A 16,686-nucleotide genomic window follows, 5' to 3' on the forward strand; every position below is an offset into this window, starting at 1 on the left:
CCTTTATTTTATAAACAACACTATTCGAAATTAAATTTTTAAAATATTGTGGTTTTTCTTAAATTGAAAATTGATATGGACTTAATCATAGTATTGAGATGACCCAAGGTGAATAATATTGTTTTAAATTTTCAATAGAAATTCTTCTCTAACCAAAGAGAGAGAGAGAGAGAGAGAGAGAGAGAGAGAGAGAGAGAGAGAGGGTAGGTTTTTTTTAATGTCTTTTTCTTAGATCAAACGTTTCATATATTTGACTGAAAATGAGAACTTGAGGTAGGGGATCATTAACTGTATGTTGAAGTCGAAGGTCACGTCTCTCCTGGTACAAATCCAAAATTGTCCGAAACTACTATTCAGAGTTACCATTTATTCCAATACTTAAAGGCTATTCAGAAGAAGAAAAAAAGAAACGCACCGATCTCTATAGACACTTGTCGGGAAGACCTGAAGTGCTAGACAAATGCTTTAGAACGCTGAGAGCGATCTCCAACCGGGGACGAACATTTCTTAGATTGCAAAGGAGAAATTTGACGTCAGCTAACGGAAATCATGAATGTGTCTGATGGAATCCACTCAGGAAAAAATTTGTTGCGGATTCGCTCACCTCTACGTACGTAGATACTCTAGCCTAAACATGGCATCTGGGGTTACACTGTAGAGTAACGCATTTGGAAGTTTATGGATCTGACTTTGTCATAATAATAATAATAATAATAATATAATTAATAATAATAATAATAAATAATAATTAATATAATAATAATAATAATAATAATAATAATATTGACCCTTTACGTCAAGACAAATCATCCTTTTAAAATGCATAATAAAATAGACGGCATTGAAATATTTCTTGAACACATTTAGAACCTTGGACATTGATTCACGAACGTGTTGTAGACAATCCCATACTTTTCCTCTTACATCATATTCATACTTCGTTATGCATGACACCCATTACGACTTTCATTTGCCTCCTGTCCTCTGGCGATCAAATCAAGGCTTAAGCAAGAACACAAATTTTATCAAGTTTCTATAGATAGAACGAAGACGACGTCACTCTGGTCTTTGTTGTTGTTTTTTGCCATCCGCGTTAATGAGTCATTCTCACTAAACGGTATTAACCAGATTATAAACGTTGAAGGTTACACATAACGTGTGGGTTGGTACGTCATTTTTCCGGATGACTTCTTAGCCAAGCGCATGCTATCTATAGATAGTTCGAAGATGACGTCACTCAGGCCTTTGTTATTGTTTTTGCCATCCGCGTTTGTGAGTTGTTCTCACTAAACTGTATCAACCTGACTATAAACGTTCATGGTTATACAGAGTTTGTGTGTTGGTCCGTTATACTTCCGGATGGCAATATTGTGAACTCCTTGGCCAAGCGCATGCTATCTATAATCAACAACTTTGGTGTTGGTTTTGGGTATATAAATGTGAGTAAAAAAGGATTGTTAGCTTGAAATATAATAGTTGAAATCTGAGATAAAGGGAGGTAACCAAACAATAAAAGGAAATATTGTGCAAGTATGTGCCACATCCCTTGAATGGCTGATCTTTAATAAAAAAGGTTGGAACCGAGATAGCTGATGCTGACAACATGGTTTACTATTTTACAATACATTCATCTCCTATGGATTTGTCTTTAGGATAAATTCCAAAAAAAAATAGTGGAATAAACCAGGCATCAGCCACAGTGTTGCGACACAAAGTGAGTCAAAGCGAGATGACTTTCTCAGGGCCACCCAGCGCAGAGAGGAGTCGAACCTGCCTAACTACTACGAAGAAATAGTAGTTCTACGAATATTCGACTTCAACAGCAGAGCTGTATTGAGGCGTTCAATTCAATAAAACTTGTTGGAAATGAAGTTTGGTGACAGAACCTATAAATTTGAAGGAATTTGAAGCGTTATCTAATTTGACAAGGACAGATTGGTATTCCATAAGGATAGCCATGATCCTTACTATTTTTCTGCCTTGGAAACTACTAACTTATACACAGTACAATACAATAAGAGCTAAATTAGGCCAATAGTGTGGCCTTAATTTCCCTGTCACAGTGATAAAAAACTAATATGCATTTGTATGATATATAGCCCAGGATATCAATTATAAAATAAACATAAATATACTTAAGGTGATCTAATTCCTTATCAACACAGCCTTAAAAACGTTGACATTTCTCGCAGTTCTTGAACAGGAGTGGAGAGAGCTCCAATTATCTAAGGTTCTGAAAATTAAAGAGTGGGCACGTATTGAGGTCAAACACCGGTATTTGAAGATTTTGAAGACCACAATTCTAGTTGACGTCAAAACCACATATCATAATTTGAAGAACTCCCTGGAATCCAAGTTTTCAATCTTGTGTACGATCTTGTATATTTGAATTATATCACCTCTAAGTCGTCAGTACTTTAAAAAAGTAGTGAAAGGCGTTCCAATCATTCCTTATAAGAGAGATAATATAATTAGCGACAGACTTAGTGACCCTCCTTTGGACGTTCTCCGTGGCCATTTATTCTCTTCATACATTGGACTCCAAATGCAGTTGGCATATTCCAAAGTGCTTCTCCCTAAAGTCTTAAATAACGTTGAGACATGGTACAATCAAAATGACAGAAACTTTGTTTTATAATTCCAGCCAACTTAATTGCTCTTTTAATTATATCATTAATATGCTGATCAAATTTGAGAGTGGGATCAAATGTTACACCAATAACTTTCTCTGAAAAAAACTTCAATCAAAAAATTATTATGTTCTTCACCAGTGAAATAGATATATTTTGGCATTATATTCTCCAATATGTAAAACGCGACATTTGGAAATATTAGAATTCAACTCCCAACCCTTTTACCGAGCAAATAAAGACAATATCAAGTAGTCAGGTCTCATAAAGTGATGACATGGTCTATGCAAATGCTAAAAACGATTTACTGGAAAGTAATTTGTCCTTAACCAATTTATTGTCGGACTCTAGAAAAACACTTATTTAAAAGTTTGGCCAGGAAACTCGTCCTTCAAATACCGGTCGATTTAAATTACCCCCATCCTGGCAAATACGCTCAAACCTACGACTTCGCGAAGTCCCCGGTTTGAAAGTTTTTGCTAAGATAGGGGTCATTCAAATCGATCGATGTTTGAAGGACGAGTTTTCTAGCCAAATTTTTAAATATGTTTTTTTTCCAGAGTCCGGCAGTTAACTGGTCAATCTTATTTGGTCTCTGGACCGTCGCGGTTTTGGTCTTCTAAATTATGACTGTCATTTCTCCTTTATTTTTATACTTATTCTACAGGATGGCCGAGTCAATCAAGGATGCTGTCTGTGTTGCTATTGAGAGAGAAGATGCCAATCTTCGGGCTTTAAGTATGGATATTTGGAACAATCCAGAGCTCGCCTTTCAAGAACACCATGCCCACAAAATATTGACGAACTATCTTTCTGAACAAGGTTTTCAGGTAAAGTAACTATAGAGTGTACATACTGCAGCTCCCGTAGCATTCATTAATTTACTAGTTTTGTGTATCTTTAATGACAAAGCGAAGTTGAGGTGACAGAGATGAGGATGGTAAGATGGTCACTTGGCTAGCGGCTGAACTAGAAAGGAAAGCGTGAGAAATGAATGGATTCGAAAGTTGACTAGTAAAGAATGTATCGATAAAGATAAGAGACGATACATTGAGATGGTTTGGACATGTTAAGAGACAAGAGAGTGGGTACGTGGTAAGGAAAGTATTGGATATACGATTAGTGGGAAAGAGAAAAAAAGGACATCCGAAAACTAGATGGTTGGATAGGGTAAAGGATGATATAAAAGAACTGGGCCTGGGGGAAGATGATGCATTCAACCGAGTTGAATTGAGATGTGGTATTCTTATTCGTCTTTACCCTCATGAAATCTTTATCAACAAGATGCAGGAATGCTATGGTCTTCCCGAGCTCGCGCTGAGACCCATAGAGCTTCGACTTTAGTGTAGTCTTCTGAGGCTAAGTAAATGGTCGCTCTTTGCTCACTGTACAGTCCTGCAAAACATGTGTGGCATCCTGCTTCCATCTCCACAAGAAGAAAGAAGAAGAAGAAGAAGAAGAAGAAGAAGAAGAAGAAGAAGAAGAAGAAGAAGAAGAAGAAGAAGAAGAAGAAGAAGAAGAAGAAGAAGAAGAAGAAGTATCTTTTATTTGCTTTTATTTTGAACTTTTAACTTTAAAACATGTAATTTTTCCACTCCAAATATCAGGTTACACAACACTATAAACTGGACACAGCGTTTAAAGCCACGTTTTCTACAACAGGTGATGGAAGCCGTGTACACGTCGGTGTGTTGTGTGAATATGACGCACTTCCAGGAATTGGACACGCTTGTGGTCATAATTTGATCGCCATATTAGGAGTTGCTACGGGTTTAGGTATCAAACATGCTATGACGTCAAATGGAATTCATGGAAAGGTGTGTGTATAAACAAATACATTGTTCAACTTATCCTTGAACAATAGAAGTATAATCAATGAGACGGTCAACTGCATCATCCATTCAGTTGTCAACTCAAATTGAGTCTTTGAAAAAGTTTGTTTACTCAAAGTTTCTCACCATACACCATTGTAAAGTCTTTTTATGTTGAAAAAAAAATATATAATATGCGCGCTTCAGGAGTAATGACACATCCTGCATGTTAAACTGTTTGATTTGGGATTCCTTACATTCATAAAGCTCTTTGAACAGCTCGTGGTCATACTTAAGAATTAACTGTGCCCTTTCGCGTGGCATTTTGTAATGAAATACATATAAAACCACTGAAATGCCTGATGTCAACCCAGGTTATCAAAAAGTGTTTCAATAATCTTGCCCATGGAAAAAAACGAAAGTGCCTGAAGCGGGGCTCACGTTATAAGTTCTCGCAAGACATGATTAGAACTACTATCCTCTGCTGCCAAAATGGAAGTTGTAATGGTGTGTGTGTGTGTGTGTGTGTGTGTGTGTGTGTGCGCGCGCGCACGCGTCTTGTTTTTTTTTGGGGGGGGGGGTTTGTTTGTTTTGTTTTTTGTTTTTGTTTTTTTATTTCTTTGATCGTTTGATTCATTTTTTTAAAGATTTCGACCAGAAAAGTTTTACTTAATTATGATTTATCAACTTTGAACTTACCATAAAATTTTAAAACTTGATACCTCCTTGAAGTCTCCGGATTTAGCCATTTTGACAAGATGGGGCAGGGGGGGGGGGGTGGGGGGAAAGGGTGGAAGAATCACGTACATTGATCGATGAATAAGGTTCTGTTCAGAATAATGAAGAAGGCGATTTATATAGTACTTGTACTAGCATTTTCGTTGATTCTTTTTGCATGAATGCGAATCAGAACTGGCATTAGGTTGTGTATTTAAGCTCAAGATTCCCGGATTTGCGGTCTTGTGATTTGACACTCACATTTGAACCGGTAGCTCCCGGGTTACAGTCCAGCTATGAGCGGCGCAAAGCTGAGTCGTTGGGAAAATCTCTTTATTCACATTCTTTCATCGAACTTAGGTGTAAAATGAGCACGTGTCCCTAACTGCGCTGTATCTGTCGAGAAAAGCATGTCTCATCCGACATCTGAGATATTTTTGTGGAAATTGCTCTATAAAAATGTCAAATTAAATCTTAACTTTTCTCTTTTTCGTATTTTGTTGTTGTTGTTGTGTCTTTTAAATTAAATGATTTATTGGATTCTTTACAGCTCACTGTTTTAGGCACCCCAGCAGAAGAGGGAGGTGGCGGTAAAGTTGACCTTTTAAAAGCAGGCGCCTTTACTGACTTTGATATTGCGATGATGGCACACCCTGCTCAGTACAATTCTCCAAAACCTGTCTTTATGGCCAGGAATGGGTAAGGTATATATTTATATAACTTATAAAACAAAAACCATGAAATAATAGTGCTCAACTATAAATTATAAAACAAAAACCATGAAATAATAGTGCTCAACTATAAATTATAAAACAAAAACCATGAAATAATAGTGCTCAAACTATCTTAATTATATTTCAAATGTTTATATATATATATATATATATATATATATATATATATATATATGTGTGTGTGTGTGTGTGTGTATTATATATATATATATATGTATATATATATACATATATATATATATATATATATATATATATATATATATATATATATATATATATTTCGACCAACCGTTTCAATCGGTGTTATGTCGGGAGTGATGCGGACGCCAACGATGAAATTAAGTTGACCACTTAAAAGCAGGTGCCTTTACTGACATATCTCGTCAGTTCAATGATATTTGCGACAAAACGGTTCAAAACGATGTTATATCGGGAGTGAATCGGACGACAACGCGAGGAATTCAAGTTAAAATGATCAGATACATTAACCATTTAACGGCCGTATTCTGAAAACAAAACAAAACAGTTTTTAAATATTTGGCCACAATATTCGTCCTTCAAATATTGATCGATTTAAATGACCCTCATCTTGGCAAACAAAAACTCTCCAACCTGAAACCTCGCAAGATAAGGGTCATTTATATCGATCGATATATGAAACACGATTTTTCTGGCCAATTTTTTAAAATACGTGTCTTTTCCAGAGTACGCCAGTTAACTGGTTTATAAATTGTAAGTTTATGCAGTTGATGAGACTGTTTATTCTATTTTTTAAAAACAAACGCTCAAAAAAACAACACCACATAGATAGGGTCAATCCTAGTTCCATAGTTTTTAATTATCACGAAAATATAGTTGCGTTTTGAAGACGATGGGTCTCATTAATTTATTATGTGTGTCATGTTTATAATATGTTTTAAATCGTCTCAAATCGGTATTATGTCGGCGGGATTGAGATGTCTAAAGAAAAGTTCTGATTTTAAGTTTTTTTTTTAAAATTATACCACAAAAGCTCGCATTATTGTTTTAACACGATGGGTCACAATGAACAGAATTATGAAATTGGGATTTTTTTAAACGTTACATATAGCGTTAGATTCAGACTTTTCCAAAGGAATATTATGAAATTTTAATTTCCTGGTGTTCTATAATTAATGCATATTTAAATACAAGGGCTAGTCGACGGTGACATAATACTATTTTCAAAAGATGGGTTAAAAACGTTTATCTGGCCAAAACACCGTTTTAGATTTTGACCAGGAATTTTTAATTTCATGGTAGTATAACAATAATTATTGTTAATTATTGGGGGTGAAGTGGCCAAGTTGTTAAGGCATTGCACTGTGAACTTTCGGTCTTGTTTTCCTTGGGCAATATCATTAACTCCCAATTTGGTCAACATGGGTGATTTCTGTTGACATCAGACATCTCTCTTGTTTGATGAATTATCTATATTCCTTCGTGGACTGCTAGGTGACGACATCTAATGATGTCAGGCGGAAGTGCATAATTATTATTATCATTAATTATAACAATAATTAAAACTAATTATCAAAAATGCTTAATCCCGGATTTTTAGAAATATTGTGGGTTTCTTTTTGTAATTTGAAAAAAAAATAATAATAAAATAATAATATTAGTAGTAGTAATAATAATAATAATAATAATAATAATAATAATAATAATAATAATAATAATAATAATAATAATAATAATAATAATAGTCACCATCACCGTCGTCATCATCATCATCATCATCATCATCACCATCATCATCATCATCATCATCATCATCATCATCATTATCATCATCATCACCACCACCACCACCACCACCACCACCACCACCATCATCATCATCATCATCATCATCATCATCATCATTATAATATTTTCCCTTCCTATAAATTCCAACATAAAACAAGTAGGTACATAGTATTTTTCTAATTTTATGGTGCCACAATTCTCGCGATAACAAGTATCTCTATTTGGGTATAATATATCTGATACCTACAGATGCTTTGCATTTAGCCAAAAAGCTCACAACATCCGCCAACCAAGTATAACGTGCCAACACACAAAACTATGTGTAACCTTGAACGTTTATAGTCTGATAGAATTTAGTGAGAATTTTGCTTTAAAATGGCTGGCTACAACAATAACAATGAGTTCAGTGGCGTCAATTTCGTTCCACCTATTTTGATACTAGATTCCATGTGGAGTACGAAGGAAAAGCCAGCCATGCTGCAAGTGGTCCCTGGTCTGGTGTAAATGCGTTGGATGCTGCAGTTTTATGTTACCAGAATGTGTCTTGCATGAGACAACACTTGAAACCTACATGGAGAGTCCACGGTATGTATCTTATGCTTTTGTTTTATCGTCACGTTTGTTATATGTGAGCCCATCGCCTCAAAACGCTAATATTTTGGGGTAATTTATATGATGAATATTAAATATCTAGTAGAAATTAGAGGTAGGAGAAAATTTAGATTTACTGAGGGGAATAAACATAGTTTCTTCAAGGGAGTAAACAGGCGTACACTTATTTGCACGTCCGATAACACAAATGGTTATTTTCTCATTGTTATAATGGAAATACTCCCAAAACCAATGCAAAATATCGTCCATTACTAAAATGTCAGAATATTTCTGATCCTTTTGAATTTAAAATCAATCTTCTTCGTATGCTTCATTTCAACATAATAACAGATTCAAGTGGTTACATATTAATCTTCCCTTCTTTGATCTGTTGAGATGGTGGGGGGGGGGGGGGGGGGGGGGGGACTACGATGATCGAAATTGCACAAACGGTAGGGCTATGTCAATATTTTAATCACTGTAGGATGAGCTATAAATTCGGTCAATAAATTAAAAGAAGATATTGTTAGTTTTGATTGTCTATAATCTTTTAGGGTGAGATGGCTGAGTGGATAATGCTTCCACTATGCATCTCTATCATTGAGATCCGTCTTCGAACCCCGCAATCGGCATTTCGCTATATATTTTTTTCCTTGAGCAAGAAAGTTAGTCCGTATTGCTCACTTTGTTGTGATGCGTGGTCTGGTTAACCTGTTCCTTCCCATCCATAGGAAAATCGTCACATTCGTTACGATGCAACCAACAATTTTGTTATTCTGATATCCTTGTAGATCACAAATTATAAAGATAATACTTTGTTATAGCGATAAAAATTAGACACTGGACAATATTATGTATAGAACGTAGTACTTGTCCCTTTTCTGTTTGAGTAGAAAAAAAATATATTTGTATGTTGGGTGGGTGTGAAGTTTCAGGGAAAATTCTGAAAATGGCTGGTAAGGAGAGAGTTAACTCGGGTTTGTTTGTTTGCTTGTTTTGTTGGTTTTATTTGTTTGGTTGGTTGTTTGTTTGTTTTTTACTGTCCAGCTGTATTGAAATCAATTTTCCGTTGTAAAAACTAAGATAAGGTATAGCTCACTTAACCGATTTTATCATTATCATTTTGTTCTGAATCTTGTTTAGCTCCAATATCAATGAGGTAAGAATAACTCGAATTGTCAACATTTCTTCAGCCTGAGGCTTCAAAGAAGTTTGTCGATGCAGCATTTGTCTATATCAAACATGAAATTAACGAGCAGGGGTGTAAGATAGACAGCTGAAAAAGTGCGTATGAAACAGTACCATACAACGCAAGAAAAATAAATTCAGGAAAAAAAAAACATCCCAAAACATCAGTCCACCTCGACTAAGGATCGAACCTCAAACCGCATCTTTAATGTTGTTTTTGCTGTTGGCTTGAGACCAGTTGCAAAGCGATTTCATGACATTTAGTTTATTTGTAACTTTTTTTCACTCGCTCTGAATCGGCAATCAAGAGGCCTGAGGTTCGATCCCAAGTCGAGGGAACTGATTTTTTGGGATGTTCTTTTTTCTTATATTTTTCTTTCTTGGTTTGTCTGGCACTGTTTCATCACACTTTTTCAGATCTTTATCAGTATTTCGCTGATGACTCTTAAGGTCTTTAAACAAATTTACTTTCTGTGCTGAAAATTATTTCGTTTTCGCCGTTTTACCAGGTATTATAACCAAAGGAGGTGAGGCGCCGAACATCATTCCTGAATATGCTTCATTGAAGTATTACGCAAGGGCTCCTACAATGGAGGAACTAGAAGAGCTTATTGAGAAATTGATTGGTTGCTTTGAAGGTGCCGCAACAGCTACGGGATGTAAGGTGTGTAATCTTGTTGAGTAAAGGTCATGGGTGATATGGTAAGGGTAGGAAAATCAAACATATTTCCATCAAAGGCTTATGTATTCATTGCATCTAAAGAGTTTAGTTGATTGTTATGTTTGTGCATCTGGTTTTTTATGGGGTTGATTTGTGTGTGTGTGTGTGTGTGTGTGTGTGTGTGTGTGTGTGGGTGGGTGGGTGGATGGGCGTGGGGGGGGGGGTTGTTGGATATATTGGTGTTTTTTGTGGGGTTTTGTGGGGTATTGTTGTTTTTTTGTTTTGTTTTTTTTTTGGTCATTCGCGAGGTACCAGGTTTGAGAGTTGTTGCCAATATGAGATTCATTTGAATCGATCGTTATTTGAAGGACGGGTTTTCTGGCCAAAATCTGAAATACATGTTTTTCCAGAGTACGGCAGTTGACTGGTTAATGCCGCTTCATTTTACATGCCATTGATATTTTATGTCTATGTCAAATGATTTTAATCTAATTATTAGACATTGACAAATTATATGCAGGTATTCACCATAAGAGAATCGTAATTCAAAAATGACTTTTTCTTTGCTAATGTATGAGACAGAAAAATACCTCCTTAGATACAGACTACATATAAAATTGCTTATAATGTAACTGAATGTTTACTAAGACCTTATATTTTTTTTAGATTCTAACCACGCCTTCTTGTATATTCTTATTAAGTTCTTTGAACAGTCAATTTGATATCAATATTATGGCTTGAAGACAGTTTATGCTTTGATCTTCACAATTAAAAACAAAAACGATGTAGAGATTGAGCTTCATTTTGTTCACAAAGATTATGATTTTTTTAAAAATTGAACTTTTATATATGCCAATATCCACTAAAGGTACTCAAAGTGCTTTATAAGGGGTCCCTGGACAACAGCAACACTGGACATGTAGGACGTAACATGACGCATGTTAACAGTCAGGTACTCATTTTACAACTGAGTACGGTGAGAGAATTTGAGTAAAGAGCCTTTTCCCATGACCCAGGACATTCCGATCCGAAAGCGAGGGGCATACCACAAGACCACATAGCCGCATATTTATGATGTTTCTGACATTCCCTTAATCGAAATACACGACGAATGAATATGACACAAAATGCAATTAGGATTTGACACAATAGAAGTTTTGTTTTTATAATGTTTTTCACTTTTTTTTAAATTTAAATAATTTGCATGGCTTTGTTTCAGTAACAATCAAATTTGCCTTTCATCCACCTACTCTTCCCCTCCAAGGTGAAATACAACCACCTTCCTAAGCCTTACCATCCACTCAATTCAAACTCTACATTGGCTGCATTATATGAAAAACATGGAGAATCAGTCGGTATTGAGTTTGAGAAAGATCCAGCGATTCGGATGAGACAAGGTGGTTCTACAGACATGGGCAATGTTTCAAGAGTCCTTCCCAGCATTCATCCCAAGTTCTCATTAAATACCAAAGCCCCTGGACACACTACAGAATTCAGAGACATTTCTGGTAAACTTTGTTTAACTCTCTCCTTACCAGCTATTTTTAGAATTTCCCCGAAAATTCACTACAAACCAACACAAGAATAGACTTTTCTTACAAACAAAAAAGTAATAAGTGAGCTCAACAGCACAGTTTTTAGTATCTATAGCTGTAGTCAATCATTTCTTTAAATTTTGTGATGTACAAGATAAATAAAATTGCCTGTTGCATCGTAACGAATGTGACGATTTTACTATGGGTGATAAGGAATATTAATAATAATAATAATAATAATACATAGCATTGACATAACAAGATCAAAGCGCTTGATATTCTCAGACAATTTCTTTCAATCGGTTCTGACATCGATACACAGATACATGTTGTAGATATCATCATGTAATGGAATGTTTGATGTAAGATTTATTTCGATTCTTCCCACCAGGTTCTGAAGCATCCCACTCCATCACACTGCAACATGCCAAAGCATTAGCCATGGCTGCCGTCGAAGTAATGCAGGATCCATCTATCATGAAAACCATTAAGGATGAATTTAACAAAAGCATGAACCTGTAATCATTTGCAATTTGCGTAATTTCTTAAATCAGTTTCATTTTGTTATTTATCTATTTGTTTAATTATTTATCTATTCAAGTATTTGTTTGTTTGTTTGTTTGTTTAGTTATTTATCCATTTATTTATTTATCATTTAAACTTTACATTGTCATGTGGATATAATAATAATAATAATAATAATAATAATAATAATAATAATAATAATAATAATAATAATAATAATAATAATAATAATAATAATAATGATAATAATAATGATAATAATAATAATAATAATAATAATAATAATAATAATAATAATAATAATAATAATAATAATAATGATAATAATAATAATAATAATATAATAATAATAATAATAATAATAATAATAATAATAATAATAATAATAATAATAATAATAATAATGATACATAGCATTTCCATAGCAAGATCAAAGCGCTTGATATTCTCAGATAATTTCAATCTGCAACATGCCAAAGCGTTAGCCAAGGCTGCCGTCGAAGTATTATTTTATGTTTATTATTAATTTTATTATTATTATTATTATTATTATTATTATTATTATTATTATTATTATTATCATCATCATCATCATCATCATCATCATCATCATCATTATAATTATTATTATTATTATTATTATTATTATTATTATTATTATTATTATTATTATTATTATTATTATTATTATTATTATTATTATTATTATTATTATTATTATTATTATTTATTATCATATTATCACTACTACTATTATTATTATCATCATCATCATCATCATCATCATCATCATCATCATCATTATTATTCCTATTACTATAATTATTACTATCCAAAAAGCTAGGATAAGTGACAATGTAGTGACTACCAACGCCAAGAGTATTCTATAGTTTCTCGTTACGTCCGTGTAAAGGTCTAGAATAATCGATACCTATGTATAGATAGAAGCAGTAAATGGTTGTAAGGATCTAATTATAACTCTAGACATGGAAAATGAAGCAGTCCAGATTGTAGGTGTTGGTTAATAAAGGCTTTTGGACGCCAGGACTGACCAGTGACAAGCTTTGCTATGTGGGTACTTCGTATAAATGAAATTTGAACTGATCAAGATCTTCACTTTACCACTTACCTACCCACAGGCGCTATCTGGTCGCTTTTTTATCTTTTTGTTGCTGTTGTTGTTGTTGTTATTATTATTATTATTATTGTTAAGATAACCACATGTCAACAGCAGTGCAAACAAGTATTATTCGTCATATATAAATCTCCCATCATATAATTCCCTGTCTACTTATACCTTGAAATAATCCATAGATTTTGCATTCTTTGTTTCAAATGATGATAATAATAATAATAATAATAATAATAATAATAATAATACTAATAATAATAATAATAATAATAATAATAATAATAATAATAATAATAATAATAATAATAATAATATTGTCCATTCTGTATATTGACCAAAATGAACCTTCGTTGATTCCTACCAAAACTTTGCCAATAGGAAATAGACATAGCGTGTCATGATTTCTTAATTTCATGGTTCCGTGTCATCTAATTTATTGACACTCGTATTTTCAATATCTTTTCATTTAATGCCAGTTTAACACCGACTAATTGAAGATGTTTTTAAAAAAATTTAATACATGATCACGCGTGCGTAATCAACGATTCAATTTACCTTATCTCTTCTTAACTCACCCAAGTGTTTATTTAATTCGTGGGAAGAATGATAAATCAAATATTGACAACATCCCATCAGTGGAGAAAACAGTTGGTGACATGCGAAATCAGATCAAAAGACCGGGATTTCAGAATGACGAATTAGTTAGGTAATAAAGATAAAATGTTTCTCACAAGCAATGGAATCAAAATCATTTGAATATTAGAATCAAAGTATGTTTGCATTCTTTGCGTATTGGTAAATGAATTTTGTTCCCACCGATCACTCCCAATGTAGTGCAAACACGTCCTGAAGTCCAAAGCACAAGAGTCCAACTCCTATACTATAATATTCATCACAATTCTTTTGTTTCATATTGAAATATTATAGCTTCATTTTGAAAATAACTAATTTATTCCTGGTGAGATACGCTTTTGTTTAGATGACAAAGGATTATGATATTTATAATAATGTCACATTGTTGTTTTTTGTTTTTTTTAAATTATTTTAGTCATGCTATTCAGAAGTATTATTAACCAGTATTATTGTTTGACTTATTTATTTTACTATATGATATTATTATAATATTACTTTTATAGTATTAATTTATTCAATATTTCATAAAACCTTGATTTCTTTGTTTTAGTAGAATTATTTTATGTAAATTGTTTTGATATAATTTGGTCAAAAATCTATCTTTGAGCAGTTCAACCACGTCAATTGGTTTTATTATGTTGCATGGGAAGAAGGGTGTACTATTTTTTTAAAAAGAGCTTTTATATAGGGCAATATCCACGAAATGTACTCAGAGCGCTTTATAACAGCAACACGTAACATGTAGAACGAGACATGACGCCTGTCAGGCGATATTACATTTTTTTTTCCGGACAGAGACAACACTGTTAACGGCCAGGTACTCGTTTTACACCTGAGTACGGTGAGAGAATGTGAGTAAAGAGCCTTTTCCAAGGAATCAACTATGCGCCGAGCGATGTCGAAATCAGGACCTTCCGATCCGAAAGCGAGTGTCATACCACTTGACCACATCGCCGTACTTAACTTATACTGAGTAGATTTATGATTTTTTTAAAGGGTTTTACGTCGCCTAATGTCAGCGCCAGTAAAAAGGAAGAAATTGGATAGTAAAAAGTTTTAAAATTACAATTAAAGTACCCAAGAATAAGTACAACAAAGGGGAATTAGATAGTTCTAATAGGGAACAGATGTCGATTCCAAAAGCACACTATCACTATCAGTGTACTTAGTTTTTGATCACCCAAATGTCTCATCCAGATACAAACACACTCAGATGTTTACAAACCATATGTAAGACCAAAAAATAATACAGTGCATAACAGAGAGATGATTTACAAGGAAAAAATATCGATATATTTGTCTGGGCGGCTATGTGGTCTTGTGGTATAACACTAGCTTTCGGATCGGAAGGACCCGGGTTCGAGCCTCGCTCGGCGAATATTTGAGTCCTTGGAAAAGCTCTGTACTCACATTCTCTCAGGGTACTCAAGTGTAAAATGAGTACCAGGCGTTGTCTCTGTCGGTAAAAATGTAATATCGCCAAACAGGCGTCATGTCTCGTTCTATACGTTACGTGTTGCTGTTGGTCAGGGACCCCTTGTCAAGCGCTTGGAGCAAGTTTAACCCCTCCTTACCAACTATAGGAAAATCGTCACATTCGTTACGATACAACCAACATTTTTCTTATTTAACTTTCTTTTGTACATCATATAAATCAAAGAAAATTAACAGTGTGTTGTAGGGCATGATTTGCTAAAGAAATTATTTATCGCAAAAAAAACCTACTGCTATTGTGGTTGAATGATAAAAAAATCTATTTTTGTGTTTAGTTGGGTGTGAAGTTTGGGGAAAAATCATGAAAATGGCTGGTAAGGAGAGAGTTAATTGAAGATATGCTCTATATAAATGCTCTAGTAGTTTTTTTTCCCTTCAGCCAGGGTATCCAGTCAGGGCCAGGACAAAACCAAGTATGTAATCTCATTCAAATACAAAGACAGAAAGCTTATTGGGGGATAGAAGACAAAGTAACTGAACTGCCTCCCAGTCCACTATAAGAGATCAGGAACCCCACCCAGGACCCAAGTCATTCCAATTCAAATCAGTAGCACTAGTACACAAGTGTACAGAATCAACAAGCACTCCAAGAATGCCTCGATCTGTAGAACCAGCACCGGCGTCACTAAATCGATCGATTAAAATTCATTTCCAATTTCCGGTATATTGAAATTTTGTTAACATCTGAGAGTGCGTAAACTTCTTTGCATTCTACGTGATGGTGGTGATAAAATTGATGATGATGATGATAATTGAGCTTTAATTAAGCTTTATATAGAGCAATATCCACTAAATTATGTGCTCGAAGCGATTTAAAAGGGGTCCCTAGCCAACAGCAACATTTAACATGTAGGACGGGACATGACGCCTGTTAGGCGATAGATTTTTCGGACAAAGACAATGCTGTTAACGGCCAGGTACTCAATTTACACCTGAGTACGGTGAGAGAATGTGAGTAAAGAGCCTTTTCCAAGGACTCATCAATGGGGCCGAGCGCGAGGCTCGAACCCAGGACCTTCCGATCCGAAAGCGAGTGTCATACCACTAGACCACATAGCCGCACATGATGATGATGATGATGATGATGATGATGATGATGATGATGATGATGATGATGATGATGGTTTTGCTTCCCTCGAGGTTATCACAAGCCGCTGTTTCGAAGGAATAGGTTTTCGAAAATTTGAAATGTATGGTTCAATGATGTCAAGCAGCAAGTAAATAGTGCTTGGTTTCATTCGAATGTATTTTAAGCACTATTCTTC

The 16,686-nt window shown here is 34.4% G+C and overlaps 1 protein-coding gene across 2 annotated transcripts in view; it reads left to right on the top strand.

Annotated features, from left to right (window-relative positions):
- The window catches only part of LOC144968387 (peptidase M20 domain-containing protein 2-like), a 33,485-nt gene that overhangs the window by 4,805 nt on the left and 11,994 nt on the right, over positions 1-16,686 (top strand). The window contains exons 2-8 of one of the 2 annotated variants that reach the window (XM_078906681.1): positions 3,298-3,460; positions 4,238-4,447; positions 5,709-5,857; positions 8,105-8,247; positions 9,951-10,105; positions 11,367-11,610; positions 12,029-12,267. In XM_078906681.1, coding sequence (XP_078762807.1) covers positions 3,299-3,460; positions 4,238-4,447; positions 5,709-5,857; positions 8,105-8,247; positions 9,951-10,105; positions 11,367-11,610; positions 12,029-12,159 — 1,194 coding nt within the window. In that variant the 5' untranslated portion in view covers position 3,298 and the 3' untranslated portion in view covers positions 12,160-12,267. Of the gene's footprint in view, positions 1-3,297; positions 3,461-4,237; positions 4,448-5,708; positions 5,858-8,104; positions 8,248-9,950; positions 10,106-11,366; positions 11,611-12,028; positions 12,268-16,686 lie in introns of those variants that run through there. The other variant, XM_078906682.1, reaches the window with a different exon arrangement.

This window comes from Berghia stephanieae, chromosome 3 (genome assembly GCF_034508935.2).
Source record: "Berghia stephanieae isolate SIO BIC M18660-M18661 chromosome 3, UCSD_Bste_1.3, whole genome shotgun sequence".
Lineage (NCBI taxonomy): Eukaryota > Metazoa > Mollusca > Gastropoda > Nudibranchia > Aeolidiidae > Berghia > Berghia stephanieae.